Source organism: Peromyscus eremicus, chromosome 4 (assembly GCF_949786415.1).
Source record: "Peromyscus eremicus chromosome 4, PerEre_H2_v1, whole genome shotgun sequence".
NCBI classification, from domain to species: domain Eukaryota; kingdom Metazoa; phylum Chordata; class Mammalia; order Rodentia; family Cricetidae; genus Peromyscus; species Peromyscus eremicus.
Genome location: NC_081419.1, coordinates 119963608 through 119987343, shown reverse-complemented (window position 1 = coordinate 119987343; position 23736 = coordinate 119963608). Strand labels below are relative to the sequence as shown.

General features: G+C 41.8%; 1 protein-coding gene across 1 annotated transcript in view; it reads right to left on the bottom strand.

The window, feature by feature from the left end:
* Positions 1–23736, bottom strand: part of Cfap61 (cilia and flagella associated protein 61) — a 300156-nt gene that overhangs the window by 68143 nt on the left and 208277 nt on the right. Inside the window, exons 22-24 of the mRNA XM_059258957.1 lie at positions 16381–16673; positions 7054–7381; positions 3521–3612 (exon numbers count right to left, since the gene is read on the bottom strand). Of these exons, the coding sequence (XP_059114940.1) occupies positions 3521–3612; positions 7054–7381; positions 16381–16673 (713 nt within the window). The remainder of the gene's footprint in view (positions 1–3520; positions 3613–7053; positions 7382–16380; positions 16674–23736) is intronic.

The window sequence follows — 23736 nt, the reverse complement described above, 5'->3', positions numbered from 1 at the left end:
GGGCTTTAAAAGGCTATTCAGTAAACAGCCACTCTAGAGAACATAACAGGGAGGAGGTCTTGCTGGTGATGGATCTTAGCTATGGAAGGCAAGTTGTGTCAATTTTAATGAGCTTTGGCACTGTCTCAGAATGGCTAGGGGTGGGGTGGAACAGTCTGGAAGCTTGGAGTGCATTGAAATATTGCACATCAATATTAAAAGGAATTCACATACAAACTGGCTTCTCAGCCACAAATTACTCTTGTCGTGCTGGCCATTCTTACTGACACTTGCTGCCCTGACTCTCTCCCCCTCATTACATAGGTTAGAACATCTATTCAGAATTCACGACAATAAGAAGTCACAGGATTAATCAGCCTCAGTGTTTGAGAAACCAAGTCCCCAGCTCCCATGACAAACACATGATTTAAAATTTAATAGTATCCAAGGCAGAATTTGTTGTGACAAATTTCTTTACTTTGTGGCACACAAGCCAACCAAGCATGTGGGCCAGATCTGTAAATCAGCTCGTTCTGGAGGCGTCTCCAGTCTTTTCTTCTCTTGCCGGGTTATTGTGTGAAGAGCTCATGGATTACTGAAGTGGCTTCTAGCTTCACTATTCTACTCACTGAGAACTAGAAACATCTAAGATTGGTCTGGACCTTATCTACTGTAAGAATAGTAATTCAGCTTCCCGGGGGGGGGGGGGGGGGATACCTTTCGGTGGGTGACACTCTTGATCAGCAGGCTATAGTTAGGTGACTGTCTAACCATTTTGGCAACAATTTTGCATAAATTAATTTCCACTCTAAAAGATTGCCATGGAGCAATCCTATATTTTTTTTTCTTAGAAAATAAGATGGAAGTCTGCTGTGATCCACTGCACTAATTAAGAAGGAAGCCCACCTGGCAAATGGTTAATTAAAGCCAGAGGTCTTGTTCAAGTACTGTCATAGCACCAGCCAAAGAATCCATTTAAGTTGCACTGGTATTAAAATTCTCATTATCTAAAAGCCCCTCTGTCTCTTCTGACTTGATGCAGAGAGCACTGGCCGAGGTAGACACTGAAGACTCTGGTCTGGCCTCCAATCAAGCCCAACATTTCCTAGCTCTCGTATGGATTAGGTGCATGTTGTTTATCTCTGGTGACAAAAGAAGACAGCCTCTGAGCACCTTACACACCAGACCCCTGAGAGAATGTGGAGTCTGCGCGATGATCCTCGACTGCACTCTCTATCCTCAGGAGCCTGAGGTGGGAGATTGCAAGCTTGAGGCCAACCCTTAAGCTAGACAGTAAGACACTGTCTCAAAACAACAAGCAGACACCCCACCCCCAGTGGGAGAGGCCAAAAAAAGTTAAAAGAAAATACAATATCTGTCTTTTCCCCTAGAAGAAGGAAGTTTCACTATTACATGGAAACAGAAATTAAAAGAATTTGCACCATTAGTTGTCCACTTGTTTTGCTCCAAGCAGTATAAATGATCAGCAATAACTTGCTCTGGACAAATGATCAATAATAACTCCAGGAATGAAGACAAGTGGACTTATTCAAAGCCCATGAGAAGCAAATGGAAGAGCTGGGACTTGGGTTCCTGAATGCCAAGGGGCCAGGGGCCAATGACTAGTGACATTTTGAATATTCCCTTTCCTAATAGCTTTGAAGGGTTTTTCTAGTATATTCTACTTATACCTGATTGACCAGAACTCACCACACCACTAGCCCTCCCTCCAAGAAAATCTGAGAAATATCTTTACGTTAAGTTGGTCATGTCATTAACCTTCAAAAATATTCAGAATATGGGAAAGGAGGCTCTACCCCAATGAGGAAGAATCACATGTAACACACAAGAAAGGGAGTCACCATTTGATGAGAACCCAGCCTGGGACCATATGTCAGAGGAGCTTCCTTGAGGAAGTCTTCAATTGACCAGCTGATGAGAAGCCCCACCCACAGCTCCCACCTCTCCCAGGTGGCCTTTCTGTGTAATTCATGGAGGGGAGGAAAACAGTTGGGCCTGGTGACCATTCCTGGTCCAAAGAATCCATGTGCTCCAGTGTCACAAAGGCAGATGACTATAGCCTGATGGTGTATCAAAACCTAGCAATGGTGGCTTACTGATCTTCAGTAGGTAAATGGATAAACTATGTTCCACCTAGACAATGGGATATCATTTGGCACTTAAAGAAATGTGCTGTGCAGCCTGAAAAGACATTGAAGGAACTTAAATATATATTACCAGCTGAAATAAGCCAATCTGCAAGGTCACAAGCTGTGGTCCCAATTATATGATGTGATGGTTAACCCTGATTGTCAATTTGATGGGATTCAGAATCAGCACAGAAATAAAGCTCTGAGCATGTCTGTGAGGGAGCTTCTAGATTAGGTTAGCCGAGGTGGGAAGACACACCCTAAACATGGGTGGCAGCATTCCATGGGCTGGGGCCCTGTACTGTATACAAAGGAGAAAGCCAACTGAGCATAAACATCTCCTCTTCTCTGCTTTCCCACTGTGTATGTACTGTGACTACTGCCTCAAGTTCCTGCTTTCCCTGTCCTGTGACTGTATCCTCAAACTGAGGGTCCAAATAAACCCTTCCTTGAATAAGCTATTTACTGGCGGATGTTTGGTCACAGTAATAAGAGTAGCTGATACATGTGACAATTTCGAAGACAATAAAGAAAGGACACAGAGGGGGTTTTAGTAGGATTCTGTATGGCACTGTGATGGTGGATGCACTGTCAAGAACCCTCTAGACTGTACAGCACCTAGAGTAGATCCTAATGAAAGCTATGGGATCTGCTGGTAACAATGTGCTGATGAAGGCCCACCAGGTCACTTTGGTGGGGAATGTAGATAGTTGGGGCAAGTGAATATGTCATGAGGGATGGGGAATAAGGATTATCCAGGAAATCACTCTAACTTTTTCTTGAGTTTGTTATAAAAATAAAACTACTTTTTAAAAGCCTACTGAAGAAAACATATATTAAAGCAACACTAAACTTGATTATCTCATGATCTTTGGGTGTTAGAGATCGGGGGTGGCTAGGCTGGGAGCCCAAGGTCTCCTAGGCATTCAGTCAAGATCTTGGCTGGAGCTACAGTCATCTGAAGGCTTGAATGGCATTGGAAGACCCACTTCTAAGGCAGGCAACTCATACGGCAGGTGTAGGCATCCTCAATTCTTTACCATACAGACCTCACCAAAGGGCTGCCTGGGAAATCTTTCACGATGGCAGCTGATTATCTACAAAGGGACAAGGTAGATATTATACTATCTTCGTTATGCTGATATACTTTTGGAAACCACACACTATCATCTCCACAATTTCCTGCAGGCTACACCAGTCAGCTCGGCTCGTTTTGGGAATGGACCACATGATGGTGTGAGGGGCAAAGACTCTGGTGGCCATTTTAAATGTTGACATGTACAGTGGGAGTATAATGTGTGAAAAATGACTTTGAGTCAAAAATTTTACTTTCCCAAAAAAAAACAAATATTATGACCAGAAGTAAAGTAAAACTCAAGACCAATACTTACAAAATCAGGCTGTGACCTTTGAACATCCAAGGGACTTGGGATGGCAGGTTTGGCAATATGCAGATAATAATAAGACCCAGGAAGAATGCCTCCTAGAGGAAATAGCAAGTATCCACATCAGAAATGAACTGTTGGTTTATATTTCATCAAAGAAGGAAGAGAGATGCCGACAATGTGTCTGCTCATGAAACTCCAGCTAAAGTATGGCCAATTAGCAAGGAAGGCCCTGGCATGGTTGAACTTTAATCAATTCAATACAATGAAACTAGTATACCTTATAATATAGCTACCCATGCAAGATGTGCAAAGACGCACCCTGTTGATTTCTCACACCTCCCTGTACTCTAACCCACTGCTACCTAACCAGACCAAGAGCTCCAGAATGTTGCCATGGCAATCCCGTTTCCCATACTCCTCCAAATAACCAAAAGATTAAAAACCATATTTTATATGGAAAATTAACAAAGTTCCTTGCTTAATGCTTTAGAAAATCATTATTATAATATGGAGATAATATTGAGTCTGACTAAGCTCTAGTCTTTAAGGCTCCTCCATTCTCTTACCTGCCTGATGTCATTCCCTAAGCTCTGACCCAGAGGAGAGGAGCAGGATCTCCCTGAGGCAGCTCCTCAGAGAGAGGAAGGCAGTAACGGAATGTGGGCTTTGGTCTCCTTGGTCTGCTGTTCAATACTAGATCAGGTGCCATAAATACAGTCAGGGCTTATGCAGGTGTACTTCACAGTTTAGTCTGTGAAACTCCCAGAACTGAACATCAAATTCTGTAAGTAGGTGGAGTTTTCTGGTGGAAAGGTCCACAAACATTTAAAAACACTGTTTTAAAATATCTCTTCTCTCTGTCTTTGTCTCTCAACATAAAAAACCAACAACCTGTCTTCCACTTCCACGGGCAGCCTGAGGTGACCTGTGAAAATGAATCACTCCACTCTTGACACTGAAAACTCTATAAGATCAGGCAGACCAAGAGGTTCACATCTTCATGTTCACTTTAGAAAACCCATGAAAGTACCCAGGCCACCAGAGGTATGAAAATCCTAAAGGCCACCAAGTATCTGAAGGACATCATCGTGAAGGAGCAATGTACTCCAATCTGGCAGTATAATGCTGAGAGTCGGTAGATGTGCCCAAACCAAATAGTAAGGCTGGACAAAGGGTTGATGGTCCCCAAAGACAGATGAAGTCCTGCTTTGCATGCTTAAAGCTGCAGAGCATAATGCTTAACTTAAAGGATTGGATGAGATTCTCTAGTCATTGACCATATCCAAGTCAACAAGAACATATACAACCTAAGACATGCCTTTGAATTTGTAGAGCTCATGGTTGTATTAACCTACCCATAAGCTCCCCTGTCACATGGAGATGATCACCAATGAAAAGGAACAAATTGTTTCTAAGCAGGAAGAGGGGGCTGTACAGAAGAAAAAGATATCCCAGAAGGAAATGGAGAAACAAAAGCTTGAGGTACAGAAAGAAGTTAAGCACAAAATAAACACACACACACACAAAATGTCTTACATGAAATCTTCTTCCTAGGGGTCAACAAGGCCTAGGGAGTAAAAATGGCTGTATATGGCTGAGCCTATCCATAGAGAGAGCTGTAAATGGCTGAGCCTATCCATGAAGAGAGCAGGCTACAGAGGCTGGAAAAATGGCGCATGGAAAAGAGCATTTGCTATCTTTGCAGAGGACTGGGGTTTGGTTCCCAGCACCCATAAGGTGACTAACAATTGCCTGTAAATCCAGTTCCATGGTATTCCATGACCTCTTCGGGCCTCCATAGGCACTACATACATGTGGTGCACAACATATATGAAGACAGCACAACCGTACACAGAAAATTAAAAATAGATCAATGTTTAAAGAGAGAAGGCTAAGAAATAGGGTGCCTGTCTCTTGGACTATGAATTTACGGTGAGAATGGGAATCTAGGGTAAGATGTCAGGGCAAGCCAATGCTCATGAGCCCTGAGATCTCTAGGCAAGTTACTGATGGTTTTCCAGTCTATATGCCCAGTATGCAAAGGTCCACAATAGTGACATGGTCAGTTCACAATGAATGCCAAAGTGTTGCGAGCTGTTGCAGGCCATGACACAAATGTAGAAGATGGCAATTGATAATTCAGATGTCAGCCCACCAGATGAATAATTCTCTGACTAAGGGACCCCATTCAAGCAAGGCTCATGGCACCACAGACTCTGGAAACTGGCTGTTTCTCTCTGTAAATTCACACGTGCAAAGACAGCTGTGGAATCTCCCCGTTACCGTGAATTTTCATGTAATGTGTACATGTAACCTCATGATTACATCTCAATTCTATGGTCATTTACATCTGTGTATTGTCTTAAGATGACTCCTCATTAAGCTGTATAATTTTGATAAATAGAAAATATACTACGATAACTAGAATATACTTCATAACTAGAACTATTATACCATGAGGACTGTAAGACACTTAAGATCCTGTTTTTTATCATTAGCTCAGACTGAAACAGCAATAAAGATATAAAGAAAACAGCAATTTCTTCTCAGTTCTAAGATAAGCTACATACTATTGGCTGACTTTGGGCCTCAGAGCAAATTCAAACTAGACTGAATGCTTCATAAGATAAAACACCACAGACATATTCCCAGATGTCTGATTGTGGCAACCAAGGTCAAGCATGAAACGACTTTGGTGCCAGTTTACCCAGTCGCTAAAAGTCTGGTTGATAACACAGACCAATGACTAACACCCTACACAAATTCCTCAAGCAGTTAACTCTCTGCATGAACTTCTAACCTCAAATTTTTAATACAAGACTCAAGGGTCAGCTAACTAACTTTATTGCTTAGGTCCCAAATAATAATTAATCAATTAACCAAGTCCAGAGAGAAATAGTTTTATGTCCAGCTACTGTGGGGAAAGTTTCACAATTAGCCAGCACTACAGAGGATGGTCTGGCCTCACAGCCTTGAATAAAGAGTTACAAGTTCCCTTCCTTGTGATCTGGAGTTACAAGCAGGCTAAAAAAAAAAATATTTTTAGGTTTGGGATGCTTTCAATGCCATTGCCCAGGAAAGTGCCACACACCATGTTCCCACCTATGGGTTGCCATGGTAAATGGCTCTGCTTCTTATCGTTTGCTCAAGGAATGTGCTATGACCCTCAAATGTAGTGTTTTTTTTTTTTGTTGTTGTTGCTTTTCATTGGGATGATATATAAGGGGAGACAGAACAAAGAAAAGAGGTAGAAGAAGAGAACTTGAGAGAAATAAAAAGCATGATCATCAGTTTTTATTTCTTCAGATAAATAAAAATTATTCCTCGTCCTGCTACTCTGAAGGCATTCTATTTGCAACCCTGGGTGCAGTCCTGGTAGCTGATCTCTCAGGTTGCAGTACCAAAAAAAAAGACAGGATCCTACTCTACCTCTAGGACAGTCCACTAAAGACCAAGGAGTTATATTTAAGGGAAACATGACTGGCTGCTCTGATCAGTAGCCTCATCAAATGAGAGGAAAGGGGTCTTCCACATACCTTGGATCTTAGCTCCCTTGTACATGGGGATGAGGCGGTCAAGGTCAGCTGGTGGTTCAGTCACAGGCTCCAGGGTTGGGTCAAAGAGACTGAGCATAGCTGCTGCCAGCTGAAAGCCTATTTCTTTTGAACTGAAGTTGCTATGAGTCCATTCATTTGAGTAATATCGGTTAGAGAATTTAGTGAGGGAGCCAGCAGCTCTGATGGCTATGTCATTGGTGTGGAAGGTGGTGTCAATCACAAGTCGGCCATCATAGACAAGGCATGCATCATTAAAGGCTTTAAATGTTTCATAATCCACATTCTTCTTGTAGAAGCTGAAGAATACCTACAATGTGAAAAAAAATCACATCACTAATGTATATGGTGGTTTGAGTGAGGATGGCCCCCACAGGCTCATATTCTGATGAAACTGTTTGGGAAGGATTAGGAGGTGTGACCTTGTTGGAGAAGGTATGTCACTGGGGGGGGGGATTTGAAAAGTCCTCAATATTCCTAGTTATCTCTCTCTCTTTGCTCCCTGCTTGTAGATCAAATGTAAGCTCTCACTTACTGTTTCAGCACCATGCTTGCCTGCCTGCCTGCTGCTATGGACTCTAACTTTCTGAAACTGTAAACAAGCCCCAGTTAAATGCTGCCTTTTGTAAGTTTCCTTGGTCATGATGTCTCTTCACAGTAATAGAAGAGTAATTAAGATAATCTGTTATTCCTTTTTGTGTTCCTTGCTGGGGATCATGAAGATCGAATCTTCAGAGGGTTCCACTCATGAGTTTTAAAATCCAACAATATTAACAAATTTAATCACATCTTATTTATTTATTGTATGTGTAGGTATGCTTGAGTATGTGCATTCTATAGCTTGCATGTGGAGGTCAGAGGACAGCTTGTGGGAGTCAATTTGCTCATCTATAAAGTGAGCTCTGGAATTAAACATGGGTCATTAGCCTTGGTGGCAGACGCCTCCACTCTCTAAGCCATCTTGTCAGGCTGTAAGCCGAGTGATGTCATTGAAGGGTGTCCTAGAGAGTTAGAGCCATGCATGCTGTGTCTACCAGGCTCTTGACCTGTTGCTTCCTCCCTGGGTCAGCAGGCAATGGCATGGCCAGGAACCATGGGGACACTCATTTCTCTGAGTCTCTCTCTCTCTGACTCTGAGCCTTTGTCTTCCTACACACCTTTTGTTCTCTCCTTCTCTTTTCCCACTTAGGTAAACTAGACTTTTACCTAAATAAAAATAGAGGCCTAGCAGTGTGGCGTATGCCTTTAACCCCAGCACTTGGGAGGCAGATCTGTGTGACTTGGAGGCCAGCCTGGTCTACACAGCTAGTTCTAGGACAGCCAAGGCTACATAAAGAAACCCTGTCTCAAAAACTAAAAAACAAAGAGTAGAGAAAGATATTTGACAAATTCAAATTATACCTAAAAATAGTGTTCTTTACTTTTTAAACCTTTGACATTTTTTAAAATTCTCCTTAAAAGTTCTTCTACCTGTTAGTTTCTGTGGTAGTTTGAATGTAATGGCCCTCACAAGCTCATAGGGAGTGGCACTATAGGAGTTGTGGCTTTGTTGTGACAGGTGTGGCCTTGTTGGAGGAAGTGTGTCACTGTGGGGGCAGGCTTTGAGGTCTCTTTTGCTCAATACACTGCCCAGTGTTTCGGTCAATTTCCTGTTGCCTTCTGATCACACAGTAGCCAGCACCATGTCTCCCTGCATGCCGCCATGCTCCCGGCCGTGATGGTAATGGACTGAGCCTCTGAAACTGTAAGCTGCCACCTTAATTAAATGTTTTCTTTATAAGAGTGGCTGTGGTCATGGTGTCTCTTCACAGCAATACAAACCCTAACTAGACAGCTTCTTTTTCTAAATGTTGTTAGTTTTTGTTAAGTAACCCATTGAACGAAGTTTGCTGTTTTTTTTTTTTTTTTAATTTTTTATTTTTAGCTCTGAAGTGTATCTGTGGTGCTGTTATCCACACTGCTCTAGAGCATTCATAACTTTGGCTGCTGTTGTATTTTCATGGTAGTGGTTCTACATTGAGAAGCGAATCAGCATATCTTGCAGGGACTTGATAAACCTCATTCATCTGAGTTCTCAGAGAGATATTTCCCTGCTAGATACTTGCCAAGGCCACAGGGGTCTTGTGCTGAGAAACATCAAATATGGAGGTTACCATGTAATTGAACAGATGGATACTGATAAACAGGGAAGACTTTCTTGAGAGCTATTAACTGGGGTTTAGATTGGCTGCAGACCCCACACCTGCCAGGAACCCAAGAGGCATGGCTATAAGGGAAAAACAGAAAATCTTTGATGTAGGATAAAACACCAATTTCTGTATGTTTATTTGTCTTTTCAAATCTACATTTATTTATTTTTTGTGTATATGTGTGTGTGCATGTCTGTGCATGTGTGTGGAGGTCAGCCTCAGAAGTTATCTACTTGTAGACATCCACCATTTTGAGACGGGGCCTTTGACTGACCTAGAACTCACGGAGTAGGCGAGGCCAGCTAGCCAGTGAGCATCAGTGGTCCACCTGACTCTACCTCCCTTCCAGGTCTAGTGTTACCATACCCACTGTTGACTTGTTCTTTTCTCCAGTTTCAAGGAAGTTCTGCTTCTGGGATGGTGGCACAATGCCGCGAGACTGGATCTTCCACCAATAATAACTATAAACTCGAGTCAAAATAGAAGGACTGACACAAAGGGCCTGACTACTATTTAAAGTCGGGGAGATTGTGTATGACCATAAAACATCAAAGCAATGACCAGCACAGGGCTAATTTCCCATATTTGGATACTTTTAAAAGAGGGTGGGTTATATGCATTTTGTGTTCTAATAAAAGAAAGAATTGGTAAATTTTGAAGTAATATCAACAGATTTTTTTGGTTATAAGAACAAAGAGAGAAAATTCTATAAAAACAAATAAGCATAGTTTTAAAGCTTCAGGAAACATGATGTATAATTGGGGGCATAATTAAGGCCTGACAGAAGAATGGGGCCAGATAATGGCCAGGAATTTGCTAAAATTTAGTGAAAGCCATGGATTTATAGACTCAAGAAACTTGGTGAACCACAGGTAAGATAAGAAATTGGAACACAATAAGCACAAATCAACTGCATCAAACTTCTGGACATCAAGGACAAAGAGAAAATCCTGAAGCCATACAAAGGAAACAATGCGTTAGATCCTAAGGGGAGCAATGTCTTCAGTGTTAACTAACTTTTAAATAAAAATGCAACAATATCAAAACATCCTAAGAGACAGATTCAAGTTTGAGAGGGACCTGTGGGTCCCAAATTCTTTCAAATTTTTCCATTCCTTTTACATATCAACCCCTGTTCCCTCTCCCTCCCCTTCTCCCGCTCCTCCCCTAGTTCCCCCCACCCCACCCTCATCCCCTCCTCATAGAGAGTAAGGCCTCCCTTGGGTAGTCAACACAGGCTGACATACCAAATTGGGGCCGGACCTAGCCCCACCCCCCTGCATCAAGGTTGAGTAAGGCATCACCCCATAGTGAATGGGGTCTAAAAAGCCAGTTCGTGAACCCGGGATAAGTCCTGGTCCCATTGCCAGGGAACCCACAAACACATCAAGCCACACATCTGTCACCCACATTAAGAGAGCCTAGTGTGGTCCCATGCAGGGTGAGGCCCAAATTCTATATCAAGTAAAAACATTCCTTAAGAATGAAGGCAAACTAAGCATGTTTTTCCAATAGAGGAAAACTTAAAGCATTTAGTGCCATCAGACTGATCATACACAAAGCACAACAGAAGTTGCTTAGGTGAGGGGAAGGTGCATTTTCAGAAACAAGGAGCCACAAATATGAGAAAAATATCTGGATATACATCAAATACATACACGAGGCTGGGGAGGGGATAGAACTCAGTTGGTAGAGCGCTTGCCTGGAGTGTAAAGATCCCTGGGCTTGGTTCTCAGCACCGCAAAAATTAATGGAGGCTCAGGCCTGTAATCCTAGCACTTGAGAGGTGGAGGCAGAAAGCTCAGGAGTTCAAGGTCATTCTCAGCTACATAGAGAAATGGAGGCCAGACTAAGTTATATAAGGCTCTTTCTCAGCCAGGCATGGTGGCACTCACACATACATGCATTGTGGTGGAGTGGCACTCTTAGGAGGTGTGGCCTTGTTAGAGTAAGCTTGGTCTTGTAGGAGAAAGTGTGTCACTGAGGAGGCGGGCTTTGAGGTCTCACATATATTCAAGCCATGTCCAGTGAGACAGGCCACTTCCTGTTGCCTGCACAGGATGTAGAACTCTCAGCTCCTTCTCCAGCACCATGTCTGCCTGCATGCTGCCGTGTCCCACCATGATGATAATGAACTGAACCTCTGAACTGTGAGCTACCCAATTAAATGTTATAAGAGTTGCTGTGGTCATAGTGTCTCTCCATGCAAGCGTATAAATATTTGTTTAAAACAAAAATTCTAACATGGTCTTGTTTTATTTTCAGTGTGCATAGATGTAATATACAGACTGAATGTAACAAAATAGAGGTCTAGTATATAGGAAGAAGGTTCTGTGTTGTTGCAAGTTTTTTTTTTATATATTTTATAAAATGGTGCAATACTAACTGTATTGAGGTGAAAGACCGCTTATACATTCATAGATAAATCATTTAAAAAAATTGAATAAGATGTAGCTCAAAAGCCATTTGAATTAGAATATTCAAAAATAATAACCCAAGGGGAAACAGACAAGGTAGAAAAGAAGTACAGGAAACATGGGGGTGAAGAGCAGACAGAAAATAAAATGGCAAGCCTAAATATAACTACATTAGCAACTGCATTAAATATTAATGGTTAACTTCTTTAATTCAAAGGCAGAGACAGGAAGGGTAACAAAGCAGTGATAGCCAGAATTCTAAGGTAGCTACTAAGGTCCCCACCTATCCCTCTGAGTACTAGGATGAACTATGACTATGATGAAGTGATATTATTTGACTTTAAGAAAGAGAGCTCATGCTCAGTGAGTCTGACCTACTCAGGTGATGTTCTAAAAGTAGCCAGGATTTTCCTGTAGAAGATTCAAAGTGTGGTGAATTTGACTTGACGGTTTTGGTTCTTGATTCTCTATTCCGAGTCTTATAAAGAAAGGGGTCATGTGGTTAGGAATGAAGATGGCCTCTAGGAGCTGAGAATGAACTCTGAGCCCATAAATGAATGTTGTTTTAGGCTGCTATATTTGTTAGGCAGTCACAAGATACTTGTACAATACTTTTAGTGATACTTAGAAAAGATATGCTTTAGATATAAAGACAAAATTAAGTAAATTTGAAGACTACTACAGTGCTAGTAATAAATCAAGAAGGATAAAATGGCCATATTAATATAAATAAGGTGGATCTGAAGATAAGAAATACTATCAAGAAATACAGCAGTATATTCCATAATGATAAGGCCACAACTCACAAGGTAGATATCAAAATTCTAACTGTTCATGGGCTTAACAGCAGAGCAAATAAAGGAAAAGAAAGTTTGATATAATTAAAGAGAAAAATAGAAAGTCCTAAGATACTGAGAGATTTTAATATGTTGCTCCCAGCAATTCTTGTATTTAGACCCAAAGCATGGTGAAATATCAGTAAAGAAAATCCAGCAGCAATATCAACCACACAGAACTAATTATTATTTACAGAAACATTGTGTTCAATCGTTATGAATACGTATTCTTTGTATGTAGACAAAATTTTAGATTTACTTAGACATAAAACACATCCCAATAATGCTTAAAGGATTGGGTAATAGTAAACAACAGCATTGAATTGGAAATCAATAAAAATATGGTATGTAGGAAACCTTGAAATATGTGGAAACCAAATACATTGTCCTGGGTCAATGAAGAATCATAAGGTAGGCAGACAATATTTTGACCAAAGTGCTAGTAAAAAATCAATATATTAAAATTTTGAGAGGCAGCTAAAACATGGAGGAAAACTTAGGGCTAAAAAAAAAACCAAAAAACAAAACAAAACAAAACAAAAAAACGCTGTCAATGACTTAAGACTGTTCCTTACAAAACCAGTTAAGAGAAGGACAAGTAGATCCAATACAAACAGAAGGAAGAGAATCATCCTTGAGAACAAAGCCAGGGGAAGAGAAAACGAGCTGTCTTTATTGAGAAGTAAGCTTTGATTTTTATCTTTGAAAAAACATCAATAAAATCGACAGGTCTCCATTTTAGACTGAGAGAGACAGAGAGGCAGAGTGAGACAGAGAGGCATGGGGACTGAACACAATTCATCAGTGTCAGAAATAAATGAGGGGGGGAGACTTCCAGATAAGATGGCTAGCAAAGCAGAATCAGAATTAAAAAAAAAGTCCCTATTCTGAAGAGAGGAACCAAGGATGGATCTTGGAAATCCACAAAGTAAGTGAAAGTGTACTTGGAAAAGGCAGAAAAACAATAACAACAATAAAATGGGATGCAGAGGGTAACCATAATGTAGCCTTGGCCCACAGTTCCCTGCTGTGGGAAGATGGAAGAGAGGCCCAGTGGAAGATAGCCTGGAAAAGGCTCACAGCCACCCCAACCTCAAACCAGTCACTGGTTTGGAAAAACAGCCATCTTTCTGGTACATGTGCCAGTTAGTAGGGCAAGTCTCGCTTTATAACATTGTCTGACTCAGTGTGGTGAACGCTATCTTGAAAGACAAACTGTTGTTAACTGAGATACCCAGGGGTCTGACAGAGGACAACTGTACATCAGGGAATCTGAGTTTTGCTGCCACAGTCACCGGGTGAGGGAGGCTCAGAGAGGCAGCTGTGGACAGCAGGAGGGATGGACCCTGACTAGATGAAGGCAGGAAGTTCTTCTCAGTCTGGGAAGTGCACAGGAGAGACACCCCACCCTCAGTGGCCAAGAATAGATTAAATTAACCGAGAACACCTTGCAGTTTGATAGCTCTGGGACTGAAACTAGTGAGTGTATCAAACTCTGCAGTCACCTATCTGGCATTCACTGTTCCAGAGACTGAGGACTCTAAACCTTCCAAGGGTACTTGATTCCCACAGCTGTGTGCTTCCATCAGACTGATTAAAACCCAAAAGGTCTTGAAAGTATAAAGGTGGGTCCCATGTCTATACTGATCTCAGTGGTATGGTTGGGTTTTATAGTCTCATTACACTTGGAGACATCTACCTGGATAAAAAATTGGTCACCCCATGGGTTATGATTTGGGGAGTGTAGAGATGGAAAGCAAAAGAACTCACCTAGCCCAAAGACTGAAAAGCTAACCGTGGCTAAGAATGTGTTGACAGTCTGTATAGACAGCTCTCGAAGAAACAGAAATTACCAATAAATACTGGAAAATGTGTTCAATATCTTTAGGCAACAGGGAAATGCAAAGTACTTTGAGATGCTATCTCACTCCAGTAAGAATGGCTACCATCAAGAAAATCAATGACAACATTTTATTTTCATTGAGTTCCAAGGATCTGCCCATCTCAATGTGCCCAGCACTGTGATTACAGGCATGCAACACTACACTCAGTCATTTACATCCAAACTCAGGCCTTTATGCTTACATGGCAAATATTTTACTAACCGAGCCATCTCCCCAGCCTAATGCCACAAATTTTGACCAACTTAAATGAAACAAATACATTATTTAAACAATATAATCTGCCAAAACTGACATAAAAGAAATGGAAAATCCAAGTAGCCTTATATCTGGTTGAGAAATTGAATTCGTTATCAAAACCTTTCCTATACTATATGTTACACACCCTGATAGTTTCATTGGCTCATTTTATCAACATTTAAAGAAGTAACACCAACCTCACACCAGCCTCTTAAGACAATGCAGAAGGAATGAACATCACTTAAATCATTTCACAAGGTGAGCAGAGCTCAAATATCTGAACCCTACAGTGGTAACAAGATGATAGACCAGCATCTTTCCAAATAATCCTAAAACATACTAACAAATAAAATTAAGCCAATCTCCTGAGGTTCCCTAGGAAGATCTTACAATCTTCTAGGGTCATGGTTGGGGGTAGAAATTTGAGGTTGAAACAGTTTCACTTTCCCCCATCTTAGACCAGCATACTGTGTAAGTATAGAAAATATAAGTTTCAAAATGAGATTGTTTTTCTTTCTTACTGCTAGATCCTTAAGCAACAAGACAAAGTCTGGGACCTATTTGGCGTTCCATAAATACCTGTGGAGTGAATACATGAATAAATGCAGTAAATAACAGATCGGACAATTTCTGAGGACCCCAGACCTCACTGTGCCCAGGACATACCCTCTAGGAAGGGGTGAATGTTATCTTAGCTGGGTTCTTGGTTTGATATGGTAGAAAGGAGACCAGGCCCAGAGAGCTATGCAAGGCTTTTGATCAGCACATCTGCTCCAGTGAGAGGAGTGCAGCTGTGACCAAAAGCTGGCTGGGCAGTGGCAGTGGCTTTAGGGACAAAGGAAAAGGGCATCGTGCACATGAAACCCCCCTACTTGCAGTTCCCACCAGGTTATCTCAGGTCATGAGGGATCCATGCTTGTGGAGTGCATGGGCCCTGGACTGGTCAGTGTTCAGCTAGCTGCAGCAGCTCCCTGTCAGAGGAATCTCTGTGTCAGGCCATTTTCAGGAGTGTCCTGGCCATACCCATGAGCAGGGCTGCTGTGATCTGAAGTCTGGGGTTGCCCATGGGCCTGGGCTCCCACTGTATCCTTGCTGGGGTATGTTATAGGAAAGCAGAATAGGGACACCTTTCCAGCACCTGGCACTTTAGCCCCTTCAGGGTGGCCTTCACTCAGTGAGGTTAATTCTCTCCCTTTGGATGTGCAGTGGGCAGAACTGACTTGCCTGTAGGAAAACATAGCGGTAGCAGAAATGCTGACTGGCTCCTGAGGCCTGCTCTAAGGGACATCCCAGCTCCCATTCCATTTGCTCTTAGAACTATCACTGTGTTGCCCAGGCTCAAAAAAGGGCTAAAAATCTCAGCTGAAGTTGATCCAGCATCAATACCCAGAAAAGTAAATGTGCCTTCTAGATGATTCCATCTGTCCTCTGTCTTAATTCAGCTTCGCAAGAAATCTTCTGTGGGAACTGCCTACTTGGGCCAGGCAAACCCCCATACAGGAGCAATAAATAGTGATAATATTTATTGCTTTAATTTATTGTTTTAAGTCACCATGTTGGTAGAAACTTCTTGCTTCTGGGTGAAGGACAACCTGAACAGTTTGAACACATGCCCCAAATCTACAGCTGAAAGTGTTCTGCTGAAATCTTTCGGAGTCCCGAATCCCTGGGAGGTTAGCACTCTCGCTGAGTGGACAATGAGTGCAGTTCACAGGGATGGGCTTACCGAACACTCCAGTCTGAAAGGCTTGGTGGAAGTAGTGAAGCAGGCACTGTGGATAGGATCTGGGTCCTGGCCATCATTCCACTGAGCCAACAGCGCGTCCTGATAGATAGTCACGCCGGCTGCACTGAGCGCATCCTTCACGGCCGTCTCTATCACATAGTTGTTGATACAGGTTATGTTCGATTCAGTTGGGGGATACACAAAGTAGATGCAGTTCCCCTTCACGCCAATGTGCATGAGTGTCTCCACCGTTGTGTAGGCGTCAATTGTATTCCCATAGACAATGACCTTCCCTAGAAAGAGAGGGAAATGCTAAGACATACAATTAAAAAAAAAAAAACTTATTAGTCAAATGCTAATAATGCCGAATTGCTCCCTCTAACCCTTTCATTTTTCAGCTGCAGGAAGCCAGTGGTGTTACCTAGCAACGACGACCAAGATAATTTAGTAAAGAATTGGCACAAAACATCCCACAAAGTAGTCAAGTACTTCTAACACAGAAGTAGGACATTCATTTATGTTCCTATAATTTGAAAGTTGAAATTATGCTGGAGGAAATGGTCTAGAATAAAACCTTTTATCTTGTTTTTGTTCCCTATTTGCTACACTTATTAAAGAAACAAAATTGCTGAAGTCTGCCATGCATACAACTTCTCATGAGCCAGGAAAGGACACTGGCAAAAAGCACGTTCCCATATGGGGGTGACAGAGAGTTTTAATATGTAAATGTTGACCTGGGTTGATTTCAAGGTATTTCCCCTTGTTTTTGAGAACTAATAGTTGTAACATTCTGCTTTCAATGTGTAATTTTATAAAGATCCAAATTGCTGGTTTTAGAATTTAATGTGTCAAGACCTAGCTAGAGGGATGGAAGGGTATTATTTTACTCAGCAAATATAAAATCATAAAATAAGCTTGAAAGAATTCCCTGTATGAGAGCATTCTAAGAGAAGCAGTCAATCTCACTTATTCACATTTCTCAGAAATAATTACAAATGTTATTATTTTGCCAGTTTTAAGATCGGTGGCACTATACACTGAGTGTAGCTTCTGCTGTTTTTGACATTGAGTTGGTATTTTTTTTCTTTTTTAACCTTTTTTTTTTTTTTTACAAAGAAATAAATGCCTGTAGACTTGTTTTTCTCAGATCTGCTGTAAGAATTTTACCATAAAGTCTACACTCATTGAATCTCTCTTGTTTTTTTCTTCTGATTCATACAATGGTATGAAAAGAAATTTCATAAGTCAAACTAAACAAGTGTATTTATTCAATTGGGTTGAATAAATTATGCAGAACTTGCTTTCTTTTTTATTCCCTTTTATTGAAAATAGATTTTTTTATACAATATACTTTGATTATGGTTTCTCCTCTCCCCAACTTCTCCAAGCTCCTCCTCATCTCTCCTTCCATCCAAATCCACAGCTTTCTGTCTCTCATTAGACAACAACCAGGTAACTAAATAATAACAATAAAATAAAATAAAAACAAACAAATCACAATAGCACAGAAAAAAACCAACGGAGGGAGAAGAGCCAAATAAAATGCATGAGAAACACATATAGATACAGAGACACGCGTTTGCACACACAGGAATCCCATAAAAACATAAAACTGGAAGCCATAATATATACTCAAAGAACCTGTAAGGATTTTTTCCTAAAAAAAAAGAAAAAAGGCCTTAGCTCAACCTTATGAGACAAAGAGCCTCCAAAGATGCCACTGAGTTCATTTTGTATTGGCCATTGACTGCTGGGCATGGGACCTGCCCTTCAGAATACTTTGTTTCTTTAGTGAGACTCCCTTGGAGAAAACTAACTTTTCATTTGCAAGTGGTTATCAATTGGAGATAGCTTTTGGGTTAGGGATGGGGTGACAAGTCCACTTCTCCTTTCAGCTCTAGGAGCCTGTCTAGAAGAGACCTGTGCAGGCCTGTGCATGCTGTCTCAGTCTCTGTGAGTTCATATGTGCGTGGATCCTGTTGTGTTTAGAAAGACTTTTTTCCTTGGTGTCCTCCATCCTCTCTGGCTCTTACACACCTTTTCCACTTCCTTTTCTATGGAGTTCTCTGAGTCCTAAGGGGAAGGATTCTATTGGAGACATTCTTTTTAGGGCTGAGTATGCCAAGGATTCTCACTCTCTGCATATTTTCTGGCTGTAGTTCTTTATATTTGTTCCTATCTGCTGTAGGAGGAAGCTTCTCTGATGATGGCTAAGCAAGGCACTGATTTATGGGTATAGAAGATTGCCATTAGTAGTCATTTTATTGCTTTAGCAGAACAATAGTATTTCGTTTTTCCCCAAGTTCCTCACCTATCCTAGTCTTAGGATCTTGGCCATGCAAGCAGTGTTGGGATAGGTTCCATCTCATGGAGTGGGCCTTAAATCAAATCAGATATTGGTTGGTTACTCCCACAAGCTGTGTGCTACTATTACAACCGCATATCTTGCAGGCAGGTTACCACTGTAGACTGAAAGGTTTGTAGCTGAGTTGGTGTTTACTTTTCTCCTTTGGTAGTATGCAGAGCACCTTCCAGTACCATGAACACTAGACCATATGGGTAAAGGCTCTAGGTAGACACCAGCTTGACTTCAAAGAGTTACGTAGGTGTTGTCTTCAGCAATAGGGCCTTACCATCAGTTTGAAGAGAGCAACCTCAACAATGGCCCAGGTTGTTTGGGGGTTCCCATGGGGCCCCTTTGGCAAACAACTTGAGTAGACACAGCTTCCAGTACTGGAAACTTCATTTGGTAATTGTCCAGTTAGGGCTCTGTCTCCCTCATTATTTGGCAATTTCATTTAGATTGCATTCATATATGTATAAATTTTAGGAGGCTTCTACTACATCAGATTTCCAGATGACCCCTCAAATGGCCCTTAGTTTTAAATACCATGTCCCTCTCTGTATTCCCTCCTTTGAACCCCCTTCCCTCCCCCTCCCATTTGATCCTCCCTTTACAGTGCCCTCCCCTTGTCCATCCCTAACTATTCCATCTCCCCTTCCTAGGGAGATCCATCCCTCCTCCCTAGTCCCTTATTCTCTATCTAATCCTCTGTGGTTCTATGGATTGTAGCTTGTTCAACAATGACTCAACAGCTAACATCCACATATAAGCAAATACATACCATATTTGTCTTTCTGGGTCTGGGTTATCTCACTCAAGATGACTTTTTTCTAGTCCCATCCATTTACCTGTGGATTTCAGGATTTCATTTTTTTTAATGGCTGAATATTCCGCTGTGCAAATGTACCACATTTTCTTCATCCATTCATGCATTGATGGCTTGTTTCCAATTTCTGGCTATTACGAATAGAGCAGCAATGAACATAGATAAGTAGGTGTCTATGTAGTAGGATGAGGTATCCTTTTGTTATATGTCCAATAGTGACATAGCTGGATCTTGAGGTAGATCAATTTACATCTTCCTGAGGAACTGTCACACTGATTTCCATAGCAGCTGTACAAGTTTGTACTCCCACCAGCAATGGAGGAGTGTTCATTTACTCCACATCTTCCCCAGCATGAGCTGTCTTTTTTTTTTTTTTTTTTTTAATCGATCTTGGCCATTCTAACTGGTATAAGATGATGAAATCTCAGTCATTTTGATTTGCATTTCCCTGATGACTAAGGATGCTGAACATTTCTTTAAGTGCTTCTCGGCCATTTGAATTTCCTCTTTTGAGAATTCTATTTAGAGCTATACCCCATTTTTTTTTTTTTTTGAGACAGGGTTTCTCTGTGTAGCTTTGTGCCTTTCCTGGGACTCACTTGGTAGTCCAGGCTGGCCTCGAACTCACAGAGATCCGCCTGGCTCTGCCTCCCGAGTGCTGGGATTAAAGGCGTGCGCCACCACCGCCCGGCTATACCCCATTTTTAAATTGGTTTATTTGTTTTCTTGATGTCCAGTTTCTTTGAGTTTATATATTTTAGATATTTGCCCTCTATCAGATGCATAGATGGTAAAAATCTTTTCCATTCTGTATCCTGCTGCTTTGGACACCTGATTTTTCATAAAGAAACCAGAAATACACACTGGAAAAAATATAGCATCTTCAACAAACGGTGCTGGTCAAACTGGATGGCTGCTTGTAGAAGAATGCAAATAGATTCATACTTACCACCTTGCACAAAACTCAGCTCCAGATGTTTCAGGGACCTCAACACAAAACCAGGTACACTGAAAGTGGTATGTGGTGATATATTGTGTACCCTAATAAACTTGCCTGAGGATCAGAGAAGCAGATCAGCCAGCCACTAGTTCTTAACCTCTATGATATCTTCAGTCTAAAGAGACTGAGTTTCCTCACGTCTTATATACTTTTCTCTGCACAGACATCACTTCCTGGGATTAAAAGCATGTGTACTAGGATTAAAGGTGTGTGCCACCACTGCCTGGCTCCGTTTCCAGAACTCACAGAGATCCAGACAGATTCTGCCTCCCGAGTGATAGGATTAAGGGTGTGTGCCACCACTGCCTGACCTCTATGTCTAATCTAGTGGCTGGCTCTGTCCTCTGATCCTCAGGCAAGTGTATTAGGGTACACGATATGTCACCATGGTGGCACAGGAAAAGACTTTCTGAACTGATAGCACAGACACTAAGAATATTAATAAATGGGACCTCATGAAACTGAAAAGCTTCTGTATGGCAAAGAACACCATCAAAACTTGCTTCCAGTCCAAAATTTAAAAAGACGTGTGTGAGGGCTTATTTAGGAAAAAGATAAGCTCCAAGGGCTTCCAGATGGCCTCTCTGGGGGAGCCCACATCTGGAAAATACTCCTATGTGCCTGCTCCTCTGCCTCAGGATGCCAAGCCAGCAGTGTGTGTGTGTGTGTGTGTGTGTGTGTGTGTGTGTGTGTGTGTGTGTGTGTGATCCTCACTCACCTTGGCCAGGGGGCTTCTTACGGGGGAGCAGCTTCTTCAGATCAGCAGTTCCTTGGCTGACAGAGACAACATTTTGTTTAAAGCCCTGAAGCTCCTGCCCCCTGCAATCTCGGCTGTCCAGCACAACCAAGAACGGGCCTGCCAGCGGACAAGGTGTGAACCTAGAACTGTCAGGGTTTGAGTCCTCCTACTCTTCACTCTAAAGCATGCCCATTTTCAGCTGAAGAAATGTAAGTGTGTATGCCCTACAGACCCCACAATTTGCTATGGGGTCCCTGCCATGCTAGCTGAGAGCAATTTCACTGCGAACGTTTTGCTACTGGCCCAGGGAAGAAGGGCAGCTCTGCTGGATGTGTGGCAAACTGGACTCTCTAACAAGTGCTCCCCAGGGACTGTCAACGGCTTTGACGATGTATTCCAATCCAAAAATAATATATTTTATAAGACCTATATTTTTTTAGATAAGCCTAGTGAAAGTCTAACCTATGAACTGTTTGGGCTATTTTGACAGTTTTTAACTGTGACAAAGTATCGGAGAAATATTGACTTACAAGGAAGAAAAAGAGTTATTTTGCTACAGTCAGAAGCTTTGGTCATGGGACTTGATTCGTTGTCTTTTGGACAGTGGTGGGGCACAACATCATGGTGTATGTGTGTGTGGGGGTGTCTGCCTGAGGGAGCCCGCTCCCCTATGGTGGCTCTGAAAGAGAAGAAATGGGACAAGGAGGGATTCAAGTTCCCCTTGAAGGGCATTACTCTAATGAGCTAACTTCCTTCCCCAAGGCGCTACTTCTAAAGGGTCACACCACCTCCCAACAGAGCTGGTGACCAAGCGTGTGGCATATGGGCCATTTGGGGGATACAGGAACAGACTGTAACAGCTTTCTTCAGTTTGAACCAACGTTCCCTACTAGAGAAACAAGACTTTAGTTTCCTAACGGGCAGCTATTGAACAATGCTGTATAACAAGCCACCCCAAAGTCAGTGCCAGACAGCTTAAATAAGCACATTGTGCATTAGCACACATCTGTGGCGAGCTGGAGTTTACTGATATGGTTCTGCATTGCGGTTGGGTATGAGTTTGCCCAACATGTGTTTTGTCGTCTCTGAATGGACAACTCCTTGAGGCACATTCTATTTATGGCAAAATGCAAGAACACAACTACTTAAATACACTTCACGCCTCTGCTTACATAACACTCACAGCATTCCATGGCCCACAGCCGCACCTAAGGCCAAAAGAGCAGGGAGGTACATTCTGAAAACACCAGGAGGGGAGAGGCACGAACCACAACAGTCACATTAAATGGCTGCTTACACAGTTTCATCTAAAAGTATTCATTCAAATACTTTTCATCTGATTATATTTTCTCATTACTCATAAAGCATATGCAAATCTCATTATAATTTGTTTGGAAATAAATCAGACTACAGTACAGACTGCAGCACAGCATTCCACGCAGAGGGGTCAGGCTAACAGCCCGACATAACGAATCAGTCTGTTGTCTTCCACAGTCCAATCTGTTGCCTTTGATATGCCGATTCCATGGGAGATTTTTCTTTCCACTCTTTTCCTGAAACTGGGAGTTCTTTCTCCATCATTTCTCACTTTTTACTTTGCAAAGAAGTTTCCGATTCAATTTGTTTATCTTGTGCTCCAACATGCCAGCTACAACACCAGCACTTTTACAGACTTCCTCATTGGCTCCATGATGAATGAAGCTGGGACTCGACCTGACGGAGGCGATGACGAAAGGAAGAAACACACACACACACACACACACACACACACACACACACACATACACACACACACACACACAGACATGTGTACAGAGAAGCTGGGATCAGACTGAGTGGGGTATGCCCACCTTGATCCAGCAGTACTAACTACACCACCACCTTGAACCTCACTCAGAGTGTTGATTCTGTACAGCAGAGAAGGGAGCAAGCTGTCCTTAGGGGTCAGTGTAGGGAAGCAGTGTCAGGCTGCAGGCATCCTGGAGGAGGAGCTGGAGTTTCGAGTTTTGCATACACTCGCCAATTGTTAGTAAACACTCGTTACTGGACTAGAGGAAGGCTTTGCCAGTTTCCTCTGAACTTCACCAGGAGAAAAGCTTTGCTAGTTTCCATGGGTCTGAGGGGTTGGTATCCTTGACATTGCCGTGTCCATGTCAACAGCACATATCCACTAAGGACTTCACACCCTCCTTCCATAGTCATTCAAGTCTTCCCTGACTCCCCTGTTATTCTTGTTGCTATAAGAAATCATTCTGGAATATATTTTTGTATATTTAGAAAATTTAATTGACTATAAGTTTGATTATTACAGATAATTAATTATTACTCTGTATTTATTAATTACATATTATAATTTTAAATGAACTGCATAAACATAATATTCCAAACAAGAGGAGAAACATCTATCTATATATATCTATATCTATATAGATATATATACAAAATTG